General features: G+C 32.3%; 1 protein-coding gene across 5 annotated transcripts in view; it reads right to left on the bottom strand.

Moving 5' to 3' along the window:
• LOC106471312 (protein-cysteine N-palmitoyltransferase HHAT-like) overlaps window positions 1-15,152 on the bottom strand; it is a 55,121-nt gene that overhangs the window by 7,521 nt on the left and 32,448 nt on the right. For all 5 annotated transcript variants that reach the window (XM_013931907.2, XM_022399922.1, XM_022399919.1 and 2 more), the window contains 4 exons: window positions 12,472-12,684; window positions 4,760-5,079; window positions 3,604-3,639; window positions 2,448-2,649 (listed from right to left, as the gene is read on the bottom strand). In XM_013931907.2, the coding sequence (XP_013787361.1) occupies window positions 2,448-2,649; window positions 3,604-3,639; window positions 4,760-5,079; window positions 12,472-12,684 (771 nt within the window). The remainder of the gene's footprint in view (window positions 1-2,447; window positions 2,650-3,603; window positions 3,640-4,759; window positions 5,080-12,471; window positions 12,685-15,152) is intronic.

Raw genomic sequence — 15,152 nt, 5'->3', positions numbered from 1 at the left:
ACCTACGAACGAACGTAACGTAACGTAACTAACTAGTATTAGTAGTAGAATTACTTAGTACTACTAGTAGTACCGTACTTCGTTCTTACTACTACTTGTGTGTGTGTGTGTGTGTGTGTGTGTGTGTGTGTGTGTGTATATATATATATATATATATATATATATATATACTACAGAAATCTCTGGATCGGCCATGGAGAATTTTCTATATTTGAATTTCATTTAAATAAATTTTCCTTCTCAACAAATATCTAGAAATGTAAATTTGTAAATGTAGAAATGTGCATTGAGATAATGATTAATGTGATCAAAGTATTAATATAATTATTTGAAATATTGTTAAAAACATGGAAAATCTGTCTAAAAGCTATTTATTTTAATTGTAATTATTCTCATAAAGCACTGTTGTTGTATGCTGTCATAGTAGTAATAAAATTGTTTTGTTCTATTCACAATCCCTGCCTAAGTCCTTAATCTTTATGTAAACCCCTCAAATTGATGATCTGTGTATTTATGACAGCATATCCTGATATTTAAATAAATACTATTTGTAGCATGTATTGGCACACCACTGGCATCCCCTTTTCAATATAAATAATACTGACTAGGTTATATTTTATGCAGAAAAAATAAATCTGATGATAAAAATAGCACTAATCACAAATTTAAATACCAAGATATGAATAATAATGATCAGTTAGGAAAGGCCTTTTTAGCAGTACTGGATATGGTAGATGTAGTGTGATTGACATATTATTATACATTCTTCTTTGCTTCCACTCATAAGCTCTGAAAATTATACAAGATAGGTCAAAAGTTAATATACAATTGATATTATATGGTTGGTACTAACGGAGATATTACAAAGAAAATTTAAAACAATTTAATTGCTGTTTGTTTCAGAGTAACAGTTAGAAATTAAACTATGTTCTAAATGAAACAACTGTATTGTCACTTTTCACCCACTTTGTATAGGTAAAACATAAACAATAATAATCAATATAAGTTTCATAATAGACATAAATGGCAACATGCAAACAATAATAACCACTGAATTCTTCATTTATAGGTGACACAAATATTAAAATATAAACACTATTTGATTAGTGTAAAACTTGCAAGAAAATAATCACTAATATGTACACATTTCACAGAAGACAAAATATTAAAAAATAACAATTAATGGAAACATAAGAATTAATGTATAACAAATAATTATTGGTCTAAATCAAACAGAAAAACACTAACGTTTAAACACTTTGATTAGTGAACACTTCATTTATAAGAGCCACAAATATTAAAATATAAAAACTATTTAATGTAATGCTTACAGGAAACAAACACCAAGATTCAGAAAATAATGACCAGTGTAAACTTTACAGAAAACACACACACACACACTGATATATAAAAAATATGATTAGTGTATATATCTAAATCCTCAGAAATTACATTATTATGTTGTCTGATCAGCTGAGACTACTCTGATATTTATTTTATGAAATTAAATATAATAAATATCACAAATAAAAAATTGTACACTTATAGAAGAGTTATTACTATATAGTAACATGATATAGTACACTTATAGAAGTTATTACTATATAGTAACATCATATAGTACACTTATAGAAGAGTTATTACTATATAGTAACATGATATAGTACACTTATAGAAGAATTATTAATATATAGTAATATGATATAGTACACTTATAGAAGTTATTACTATATAGTAACATCATATAGTACACTTATAGAAGTTATTACTATGTAGTAACATGATATAGTACACTTATAGAAGAATTATTAATATATAGTAACATGATATAGTACACTTATAGAAGAGTTATTACTATATAGTAATATGATATATTACATTTATAGAAGAGTTATTACTATATAGTAATATGATATAGTACACTTATAGAAGTTATTACTATATAATAACATAATATAGTACACTTATAGAAGTTATTACTATGTAGTAACATGATATAGTACACTTATAGAAGTTATTACTATGTAGTAACATGATATAGTACACTTATAGAAGTTATTACTATATAGTAACATGATATAGTACACTTATAGAAGAATTATTAATATATAGTAACATGATATAGTACACTTATAGAAGAATTATTAATATATAGTAACATGATATAGTACACTTATAAAAGAGTTATTACTATATAGTAACATGATATAGTACACTTATAGAAGAGTTATTACTATATAGTAACATGATATAGTACACTTATAGAAGAGTTATTACTATATAGTAATATGACATAGTACACTTATAAAAGAGTTATTACTATATCACCATAAGTTTGCTTTGTCCTTTGGTTAGATTGCTTTTGAATAAGTCTTACCTTGAAAAAAATATGTTTATTTTTTTTTTTTTGCTTGTACAACTACACTAGTTTTCATAACTCAATATACCTGAAATATTTGGAAGAGCCTGGAAGAAGAAACCCAGCCTGCCAGCATTTCTGATGCAACACCAACAAAATTAAAAAATCCCCATATACAAACAGCCTTATCCAATCCATGCCAGAGGGAAACAAAACCAAAACTGACAGAAGATGCCAATATTCTTTTACATAACTTTCCAGATTCCCCTACAATTGGTTGGTATAGATATCTGAAACAAATTATATTTCATTTATTAACTTTCAAAAGTATTTATAAACATTATTACATTTCTTCATTCTCATCCTAATATTTAATAGAAAACTTAATCACTGCATGGAGTACTACAAGAGTCTTACTGGATGAAATTATCTAATGTAAAACTCACAGTATATATATATATATCTGAACATAAAAACGAAAGAAGCTTTCAAAGAAGGTTGCAGGACAAAATGACAAATTCAAAGAAATATTATATAAACTGTTCCTACTTTTATACTACCTTCAGCTTTTTGACTACCACTTCATTACAATTGGCTATTTCTTTCAATCTAAGCATTTCCACAACTGTTATTTACATGACATTCTGGTAGTGATCAGAAAAAGTGCATACCTTGTATAACACAAGAAGAATAAGTCATATTTATTGTAAGCAGATTTGAGATCAATTTTATGGGTTCAGGATTTTGAATTTACAATAAAAAGATATGGAATGCTATTAAATATTGAAATTTTTTCAGAAACATTGCCCAAAATTTGTTGAAAACAAAATCTTTATGCAAGTTAGCAAAGCTCACCCATATCATACACTCTAATCAGTATTTGTATTTTTGTACTTATAGTAATGTTACTAAGACTATCTGTCACCATCTCTAATTTTGAACTGTTTATCAAAGAGAAGGCTGCCAATTTCCAGCATTTTATGATATCAGATGTGCTAAGGCATTTACTATTGTCTTATAATGCACAACTTAAAGTGCAAGAAATATTTTGTGGTATCACATGGATTTGAACCCACCTCAATAGCTATGAAATCCAGAGCTCTACTACAAAGTCAACCTGTGCCCCACTTGAATCAAAATTTAGTTATTTACCTATACAGTTAAATTTGTAGACTCTTCATAAATTCTTAATTTACAAACCAACTACTAGTGAGTTTTGGAATTAAAAAAAAAGAACAAATTACCTTAAAATCCATAGATGAAGGCCTCTATCAAAGTGTCTGCAAACAAATAAGTAATAACTAAAAAAAATCACCTTGGTTATTTTTTATTCATAAAATTCAAGAAGTGTCCTTACCAGCATTAAAAATAGTTACTTTATCATTTCTGCATTTATTTAGATTGTGAAATTCACTTTTTAACAAATGAAGTCAGCTTGAGTTATTTATAGAAAAGAATAATGTTTATTTCATATACGATCTAAATTGTTGCCAGCACACAGGCAAGGGGAGACATCCACTACACTTTTCTTATTAGAGGTCAGTGTATGATTTAGACACTAGTTTTACACTGAAAAATGAAGATATACAGTAAGATACAAACTAAAACTTAAATGTCCCATGATGCTTTTGTTTTTCTGAAAGTATGATTTAGCACATTCCAATTGCTATTTTGTAGGCTATGCTTTATCAGAAAGGGAAAACAAAAAGTTATCTTAATAGCCCCTAACCACATCATTATTAATTGTCACAAAATTTCTTTTTTGTTAAAAAAAATCTATATACATTTGTAAAAATAAATTCATAGTTTAATTCTCTACTACCTTTGCTTTAAATCTTGTAATGCAACATAACTTTAATTCAAGGTATTTATGCACACATCTCATTGTCCAAAATGTTGTCCCCCTGTCCTTGATTGTGCATTGGTACAACTTGTCAAGATAACAAACACACAAGCACTTAAATACAAAATTTTTTTTCAGATTCAAAAAATGTGAAAACTAATGAGATAAAGTACTACCAAAATTTTCTTACATTTAAACATATCAAAACTAATAAGATTAAAATTGCCAATATATGAAGAATCAATTGCACTTAAAAAAAGTTAAAATTGAAATTAACCACACTGAAACTTATTTTACCCTTTGATTCAATAGGAGTTAATATTTTTCCAGATACTTTGAGATTTAATGAATATGCCATCAAAAGCATAACTTACACTTAAATTTATAAATCAACATTATAAACTAATGTGTACAAAATACAGGCCCCAGAAATATATTCTAACTACACAGGTAGATCTCTAATATTTAGTTTATTAAATGTAAACCTTATAAAGAAATAAAATTACATTTTTAATAACCAGAAATATGTTTTCAAGATTGCCATTCAACTGAATTACCTCCACAGAAATGTACACCTGTGAAGACGACTGATACACTTCGGGGGAGGAGGAACAGCCAAGCCATCCAGTGAGGCTAAAGTACCAGCTGCTCCATAAATAACAAAGTATTTCAGATAAAAAGCCACAGGTAAAGCATAACCCAAACCACACAATGTCCAGGAGTCAAAATTATCTGCCACTTCTGGGTAAAACTGAATAGCAGAAGAGTAAACAAAGTGTTGAAAGAGTTCCAGCATCAAGTACGCCACAAGATAGTGAAGAAATGACATGAATGTGTTAATTAATCTGTTTGCAGTCCAGTGTTTGGAAGTATTCAGCTGTAAAATGAAAAAATGTTTTATCCTACAAGAGATAATAACATTATATTTATCTTAGTTAAACTGTAAATTTTTCATACTATATAAATTTCCTGCATAAAGAAAATAAAAAAATACAGATGATAAGCAAAATGGTAGTTTTTACAAAATATCTAACATATTAAGCTATAAGCTATTTTAAAAACTTATTTACAAAATATCCTGGAAATGTAATTTTACTTTCCTTTAATATTCTTGTACAATGATATTTCACTTAAAAGAGTAGCATAAGAGAAAAAATGTATTTAATGTATTTAATTAGTGATTATTTTACTACATGAATATAAGTAAAATAATCACTAATTAAATACATATATCAGATTAAGTATTAGTGTACTTCAGAAACACAGAGAAAGAATAAAGATATCAAGAACCTTGTAAAACAGTACATATAAAAACTTTAAGATGTATAATAAACTGACGTACTTAACTATCTTTCTTTTTTACAACATAGCAATACTATTAATAAATAATTGATCCAAAAATACAATAACAGCAACTTTTTCAGGCAGCAATTTCTCATTTTAGTATTTACAATGTTTTGACTCATAGTATCCAGTCATAATCAGGTAAGTTGCAGTCAAAAATGTAGCTCTTATCTGATGATGACTTGATACTATGGGTCAAAACATTGTAATTATTAAAATCGGAACTTACCTACTTTAAAAGTTATAATTTTCCTATACTGAAAATGTACTTCTGACAGGTACTTCTGCTCAAAAGATTAGCTATTCTCGTTCAGTGCTGCCATCTATATTCAAACTTTTTGTTTACGCACGCCACAAGCCTTCCATTCCCCACTCCCCATCCCTGTTGGAATTACTATATTACAGCCCACACCGATATCTGGGTATGATACAAGGGTCATTCATGATCTATCGATCAAGGAATCAACATCCTGTATCGAAAGGATGTCAATTGCATGGAATCAACTCATGTGAGGACTTATGGTGACATACCCTGAAAAGGAGCAGTATTTGCCACATAACAACGAATGGCCCTGACTGGACACATGTCTATTCGGATCCAGTCTTGGGTAAAGGTGGGATATAGAAGGAAGGGAAATAGGAGAAAAGGATGAACAATTGGGAGAAAGGAGAATATAGGTAGGATGGTAAAGGGTACATGAAACATCAATGGCATATAAATCTGACCTTCAACATCCCCAGGCTAAGAGAAGGAGGAAATATGTTTTAATGGACAGATAAAACAAGGAACATATGGAAAGTGGTTCAAATAGTGGTAAAGTAAGGGCATGGAGGACCACATTAATGTCTCAATACGGAAGGGCTGGACATCTGGTAGGTCAACATATCTGGAAGGAGCATGAGCATGGTAAGAACAGAGGAAATAAAAGCCTTATGGTATCGGGAAAAAACAGAAGGTATGAGATAAGACCATCAAATATCTGGAAAGTGAAGAGACTGAAAACCCACGATCGAAGAGCCAGGTGAGAAATTCTGCCACATAAGCCACAAAAGGTTTGTCAACAGGAAACTCCCTGGTAGCAGACCAACAGCAGAATACTTTCCACTTGTTTTGGTACACTTCCATGGAAGATGGCCATATGGAATGAGCTAACAAGGAGGCGACTCAACATGTAAAACTGGATCATCTCGTCAAGGATCGGACAAAAGCCTGGAGTGAAGACACAGGACATTGAGATTGGGATGGAGAATGTGGGATCAAGGCTGACAAAAAAGGGAGGGAGAAGGTGAAAGAGGGACAGGTGGTGATATGAGCAAACATTGTAGCCTTTGGAACCAAATATGAGCTGCCCAACAGGGAGCAATCAGAAGGACCCAACTAAAAGTGGAATGGACAAGAGAAATCACCTGATGAAGCAACTGAATGGGATGGTACACAAAGATCCACGATGAGACTGAAAGCACCCAGCACATGACATGCATTAAAGCAAATGTGATGTGCATGAGCCCAGTATAATAAATCCAATGACTGAAAACATAGATCTCTGGACTGGGTGCTCCCTTGGTGGTTGATATGTTCCATCAACCACCATAGAATTGTCCGGATGGTCAATCACCAGACAAAGATGGGTGAGAAGAAGGAAGTAATGCAATGCCCGATGTACTGTTAGAAGTGGGAGAGCATTGATATGTAAGACGGTTTCATCTGCAGCCCAACAGCCTGAAGCTTTCTGATGATTGACTCATGCCCAATTCCTGAAGGGATGCATCCATGAAAAGGTATAGATCTGGATGCAGGGGAGGAAACAGCATGCTCTCCGACGTATGGGCTTTGTCCAGCCACCAATGCAGATAATCTCTCAGGGAGGTAGGACGAATGGAAATGAGGGTGGAAAGAGGATCTTGAGCAAGATTCCATCGTTCGCGAAGCACCCACAAAAGGGATTTCATATGTGCATGACCTAGAGTGACCAGTGCAGTCATAGAGGACCACATCCCCAAAAGTGATAGAACTTCACGAGCAGTAAGTGACTGAGCCAAGAGGGCATGGTGAACCAAAAATTCTATCAAATGAAGACGTAAAGGAAAGGCAGAGTGTGACTGATATTCATGTCAAAAAAGATCCCCAAATAACCAAGATATTGAGTGGGTCAAATGAATGATTTCTCCAATTTGACCAACCAGTCCACCCGAGCTACCACAGAAAGGAGTTGGTGAGTATGAGTAGCTGCTTCCTGCTCGGAATGAGCCAGTCATCTATATAATAATGAAATTGCATCACCAAAGCATGGAGATGACTGGCCAAAGCTCAGACTATGCAATGAAACACATAGGGAACTAGAGGAAGTCCAAAGGGAAGTGCTTGAAATTGGTAATCCACCTTGAGATGGACAAACCAAAGGTAAAGTCGAGACCAATGTGCTATCGAGATGTGAAGGTAAGTGTTGGAGAAATCCATCTTTGTCCTCCACAACCCTGGGGAAAATGCCCATCTGAGGGTGAGAAAAGATGCTATGGTGAACTTGGAGAGTATGATGAATCAGTTGAGGCAAGATGAATTGATGACCAGCCATCAATCCCCAATTTTCTTAGGGGCAATGAAAAGACGGAAATAAAAATATCCAAAAGGATGATGAACCAGTTTGTTCACCTGCTGTAAAAGCAATTTTCGAACTGCTTCTGACAAATACTGGTAGGTCACGAGAAGTGAGGAAAGAAACTGGATAACAAATCATTCTGATAGAACCCTTATTACCCATTGATCGTCTATGAAGAGATGCCAGCAAGGAAGAAACTGTAATAGTTGAGCTCCCACCAGACCCGAACCCACAGGGTAGTCACTGGTACTGTTGGCGACGGGGATTCTGTCATCGAGGAAATTGACAACAAGAAGTACCCTGCTTAGAAGGAATGGGTAAGAGTTGGAAGGATGAAGGACAAGAAATGGGAATAAGTCGCATATGAGGCTCTGACCCAGACAAATGGGCTACAAAAGTCATAAGGGTCGACATGTTGGCTGACCGATGTTACCCAAGGCTCAATAGTTTCTGGGAATGTATCAAAGATGTAACGTCTCAGAAAAGGTGCAAGATGTAAATCCCTGAGACTGGTTGAGGGTAAATTGATCTGAGCCAAAACTGTCATGACCAAAGAAACCTTGTATATAATGATAGAGTCAAAGAAGAAATGCAGGTTAAAGTGGAGGAGAGAAGTGTAAGAGTATCTGCAAAAAACTCCTCAGGATTTCAGTGCAGAGCCTCTGATAGAAGATGTTTAGAAGAAAGATGCCGTAAGAGGTTGGTTAGAGTAAGTCATAGGCAAGATTACTGAGCATGGGTAAAACTAACATTAGTTTCGAGAGCCACCCCCCAAATAGATAATAATGATCCTAAAAACAGCTGATTTACACACAGATAATCCGCACAATGATAAGAAAGGGCAGACTGATCAGTTTGAAGTTCTCAGGGGGCATGGCCTGCTGATCCTCCCACTTAAATATGAGACAAATTGATCTCCATGTACCCAAATATGAGGGGAGGGAGGAAAAAACCAAAAATGGTTGGGAAGCTTGTTCATGTAACAAGGAATAATGAGGGGAATAAGTAATAGGGGAGAGGGACAAAACATCACAAACCCGAGACACAAAATCTGTACAGACCGAATTAGGCCTAGGTGATTCTTCAGGCTGTAAATGGGAAGGAACAGCAAACTCAGGAGACAGGAAAAGACAATGAAAGCCCTCATCATTCTGAACAAGATCAGCCAACTGAGGAGGAGCCTGAGCAATATCAGGGGACAAAGGTTGACCCATGTAGCACTCAATCTCCTGACATATAAAAACAGAGACATCCACTGTTGGGTCAATCGCATCTGAGGCCTGAGAAAAAACACTGGTCATTGGTGTGACCCCCAAAGTGGTAACATGAACTTCGGAATTCATAGCACAAGAAAAGGTTCACAAAAGTTGAATGCAGAAATACAGTGACAAAAAGGAACTGGTATAAAATAAAGTCAAAAGTAACCACTTTGTGTGAAAAAAAAATTCACACTGGAAGCACTAGGCACAAAAAGAATTCATTTTAACTCTTTCAGCACAGGCCTAGTCCCTGGGACAGACCTCATAACAATTTTGTTCTTGTTTTAGTTTTCAGGCTATAATTTATAAATTAGTAAGCATATGTTAACGAAATTTGACAGATTATCAGTAAACATTACAATGCTTTCATATGCAAAATATCAATTTCTTTTATTAAGTCTTAAGCTTCGTAAAGCAATATTTTTCTCATGCCTTTTTTCTTTTTCCATGTTGCGTATCCAACATGCAAAGTAATTTTCATTTCAAGATTAAAAATAGTTTTGTTTATAAAAAATTTTCAAATTTCACATGTGAAATCTTTATAATGTCCAGATAGTTATCAAACATTTCTTCAGAAAATTTTATATTTTATTTTCTCTGCATGGGTTTGGTCAATTTGACCAATCTCGTACCCAAGTTAAAAAAATTAGAAAATAAATATAAATTATGCCTTTTCATTCTAGAATGACTACAAATTATTACACAAAAATATATATGTTTAGACTAAATAGCTTAAATCTCATAATATTATACATTTACATATATTTATAATTTTTATTATATTGACCTTTCAGCCATGCCTGGCTAACAATACAGAAGTTACAATGATGTGACACACATGCACTCATGTTACCGTATCCAATAATATAAAACTGACCTTTAGTCTTTACAAATTGACCTGACTTGGCTGTGTATTAGTAGACTAGTATTTTGTAAAATACAGTCACATTTCATCTATAATATATTATAGATGTATACAGATTATTGCTATTTAGAAATAAGTTATTAAACTTATTTTTCTTAAAACATGGAACAGTAAATAAAGAAGTAAAGCAAACAATCATCTTTTCTAGTTATGACCTTTGTACTTAAAACTTATTTTCTTAAAACATAGAACAATAAATAAAGTAAACAATTATCTCTTCTAATTACAACCTTTGTACTCAGTTGCTGCTTGATGTAGTTTGCTAAGCCTTTTAAAATTTTGCACGTGGAGGATATGAAACAAAATAATTTTTTTTAAGTTTTATATATATACAGTTGAGTTACCACTAAATCATAAATTACTATATCAATACCACAGAATTGTACTATAATTTATCAAGATTAGTAACTAGGCTGTATTTCAGTCTAAAAAATATGAAAGTTTCAGCATACTAAAGACACAACCTACCTCCTTGAAGTCTTGGTTTGAAAGAAAGAGATAGCGTCCAAAGGCATTAAAATGGCTGAGAAAGCCAATAGGGGGACATTCTGAGCTTCTGATTGGTTATTCATGTCATATAGAGAAGTAAGTGCATATAAGGGAGTGTTTCTAAAATTGTAAAGAGGTGGCAGGTACCACTGTGTTTGATTTATTATATAAGCAATATCTTAACAAATTGAAAAGATAAGAGACTCTTATTTTATATTCTAGTTTGTCAATATCAATAATTTCAGTTCCTAGTTCTTACAAAACTACAGACCTAGTATTTTGACATCACAAACATCTAATTTGAACCAGCCTGCATTCAACATAGTAGTGGACACACAAAAAACAATGCTTAACTGTGTTTTTAATATTTACTTTTAAATTAAGAAATTGAGTAATGTATAATACTAAAATTTGAATTATAATCTACAGTTTGATACCAAACTTATTGACATAAATTCATGAAATAATAGTTCAATAAAATTTTGAATGCAAGTCAACAAACACAATGACATGGCATTTCACCTGTGACTCATCTGGAAATGGTTAGCTCAAACACTACCAAACAAGAAGTGAAGTTTCAGTAGAGGAGTGTAAAGGAAGTAACATACGTCACGTGAGCATATGCTACTACTGGTTAAGAGATGATGCATGATGATTTACATGAGAGACATGTTGGAATATAGTTATTCAAACATGAGGGGGAGCAGAAGGCTTATGGCATGTGTAAAGAAAAAGTTTGCATATAGAGGGCAGCACTGAACAAGAAGAAATAATATTGTAAGAGGAGGTAAGTACTGTATCAGAAGTTGCTGTTAATTGTATTTTTGAGTTTATATTTGGTTTAATAAGTTCCTCATTAAACATTATCAAAAAGTTAGTTCAGTTAGTGATTTTATCTACCCTGATAATATATAGATTGTTTGGGTGGTGTTTGTGTGAAATGTTTAAATTATTAATTAGGATTAGTTACCATTTGCTTTAGAATCAAACATCATTTGTTCATTTCTTTTTGTAAACGGACACAAACAATGGTGGTTTAATGTTGAATGGAGTTTAATTTTCTAATGTTAGAGCAACACATGGAATAGTGGTAAGCATGCCATATTGCAGATCCAAACTTTGGAGCTGTGAATGCATTATAAGAGTAGTGTTGAAATCCTACTATTTGATTAGAGTTGTTGAAAAGTTGGCATGGGCACTATAGACTAGCTACTATCCTTTAAGCCTATCAGTTCAAAATTACAAATTAGTAGCTGATGTAGCATAGCCTTGTGTAATTTTGTTCAAATATCCAAAAAACAATGCAGAAACAATGTGAGCCATAGTCCATTGGTAAAGCCAGTTCATATTCATGGCCATGTTGAAAAACATGGTTACATCTAAGTTGTAACATAACATATGCACACAGAAGAAAATTCTTATTAAGCTCCTAATAACTAACTGTGATAGCATCTAAGATAATAATGACTTATTCCTATTACTTTTATGCATGATATTGTTGATAACAGCCGCTTTGTTATAACTACCATCTACTTTATCTCCACATTGCTCTTTCATAATAGGCCCTCACTGGTTAAGTGAAAGATTCATCAGATAGGGAAATTTTGGAATTAAAAAAACAATGTAAAACATTATAATTGACAAAATTAACTTACTTGTTCAACAAACTCAGAATACAATGTGATAGGGCCAGTAAAAAACAATGGCAAGTAGAAGCAGTACCCATAAATAGATACTACATCATCCCAGCTCGTTGTCTGGTGACCTTGCCAAATTCTGTCAAGGGAAAAACTAACACATCTTGCACTAAGCCATGCCATTCCAACATCTAATAGAAAACCTTCTTTTTCATCATCAATTAAAAAGCTCTGCAAATATAAAAGTAAATTGTTATAGTTGTAAAGAAATGGATACTTCTTGTAAAAAAAAAAAAAAAGGAGAGAGAATGTAACACAACAGTATGATAAATAAACAAGAACCTTTCACAAGTAGCTATTTTAAGTTTAGACTTAAGCCCGCAGTGATCTCCATTCATCTACGGCTTTGAGCCATGGGAAATCCCATACTATAAATTTGTAACTTACAGAAAAATATAAACCACTAAAAAGGTTTAACTTTTACTCTTTGATAATAAACTTTTCTTAGTTAATTCAAAGTACTATGAATAAGCAAATAACAAAGTCTAACAGTTTTTTTAACACACAGAAAGTTTAGGTTAAGTTTATGAGACAAACATATCACAATATTTCTCTTATTGCAGTACTGCTAAAGTTGGTTCTATTAATACATGTGTCATATGCTCAGACAAATTATAATAATACATTCTTATTTCTACTACGAATTAAAGATATCCTTAATGGCAAGATATCCTTATTTTCCCTCACATTCAAGTATAATGCTTGTCCATGGCATACCAACTTGAATTTTCAACACAGGTATGCTAATCAGTGTAAAAACTGTGTCAGAGCCTTCACTATGTGCCAAGAGGTATTACACTAATTTAAGTTACTTAGTTTTCAATATGCTGAATGAAATATCATTGTACTAATAGCTGGAGCTGGTATATTCAATAAAATGCAATAATGATAGTAATACACAAGTAAACATAAGAAATTAATATTGTATATTTATAGCTTGAAAATTTATGAAGTAACAAACATTCCAAGTGGCACTCAACACAGTTTTTGCATTCTGGTCTTCTATATAGTGTGTATTTAAGTGCTCAAAATAACCTTATAGGAGTTTCTCATTATTTAGAAGGGGTACTGTTAATATAAAAAGGATAATTTGTAATCTCAGACGATCTGAGCAGAGAATTAGTTATATTGATGCTACAACATAAGATAAAAAGAAATCTCCTTTATAATGAAATGTTGCCAAGGTTCAAGAGCTTTTAAGAATAGAACTTAGAAGACCTCCTGCAAGAAAGAGATTATAAAGTCATGAGAACATTTGATTTAAAAAATTGTATTTAGCTTCAGTTTCAGATGAATGGGTACTTTGGAAATGAAAATTTGTCATTTATTTCAAACCAAATGAGCATATGCCACCTTTTATGATTAAATGTCAGAACATTATTTAAAATTGACTTGTTCAATTGCAAAAGTTAAACAAATAATAACTATTCAATTTCATATACAGCAACAGTATAAACTTTGTGTGATATAATTGTGAACTCATGAAATGACTTTTTGTTACGAATAGTTATTAACACTGACAATAAAAGTTACAAAGTATTGTTATTAGTTATTAACACTGACAATAAGAGTTACAAAGTATTGTCCATTCCTTGAGCAGCTTATCATTGTGACCAGGCAGGCCAAATTTAAAAGTTTTGTTCCAGGAAAAAGGTTGTAATTAAGCAGTTGTGGTGAAGGTGGCCATATGAGGCATTCTTGCCGAAAATCAAGAAAAAGCAGTAGGGCAATCTTCCCATCAAGATCCCAGACTAAGACCATTTACAATTAATAGGCAATGAATAACAATCATGGAGACACGAATAGCCTGATATTTTTCAATATACATGTACATGGGGTAGTATGTAAAGATTATCTTAATACAGGCATCTCATTCTGTTGTAAGCTCAACTGTTTTGTTGTTGTTTTTTGCCAAGAATTAGTTAAAAATGAATTATTTTGAAAATCATTAGGAACTGGTATGTTGTCCATTCAAATATTGGATTCTGTAACAAGTTCCATATTATATAAAACTTCATGACACTTAAGGTTTTGAGAATAGGTTTCTTAACTGCCACTTAGTATGGTTTTAAATGTATCAGATATCTCTTTCTATGAATTTAATAGAAATAATCCTGTTACACCTACAGAAATGGACTTTGGTTACAATGCATTATATCTTAGGTTATCTTTCACAGATGAATCTTAGATATTTTCACTGTTGAGGTTACAACTTCAAGTTGCTACAAATGTTTGAATGTATGTCAGTAAAAGTCCTATTAGATGAAGAAAAACTACTGCAAATATTGTATTCTTTCTGGTGAAATATTTTTGGAAATTCCTGGTAGGACAAGTAGAATGTGCAATTCTATTGAGATGATTTCTAATAAACCTATTAGTGTCTCACCACTGAAATGAACATAACATATGGATGATATTATCTCTAAGAATTCAGTTAAAAAAACATTTCCCCAAAAAGTAGATGAAGCAGGTCCACTATACAACAGGAGGTTCAGCAAGATATGTTGCAAAGTAATTTCGATTTTCCCTATATTGACTGAGTTTGCAGAAATAAATATAGACTAGATACAATGTTTAATATATAATGAAAATCTTTATTCTCACACCACAAAGAAACAGTGTGTGTGTGTGTGTGGTCG

This window comes from Limulus polyphemus, unplaced genomic scaffold (assembly GCF_000517525.1).
Source record: "Limulus polyphemus unplaced genomic scaffold, Limulus_polyphemus-2.1.2 Scaffold4534, whole genome shotgun sequence".
Classification (NCBI taxonomy): Eukaryota; Metazoa; Arthropoda; class Merostomata; order Xiphosura; family Limulidae; genus Limulus; species Limulus polyphemus.
The sequence above is the reverse complement of the archived record's forward strand: the minus strand, read 5'-3'. Positions and strand labels throughout refer to the sequence as shown.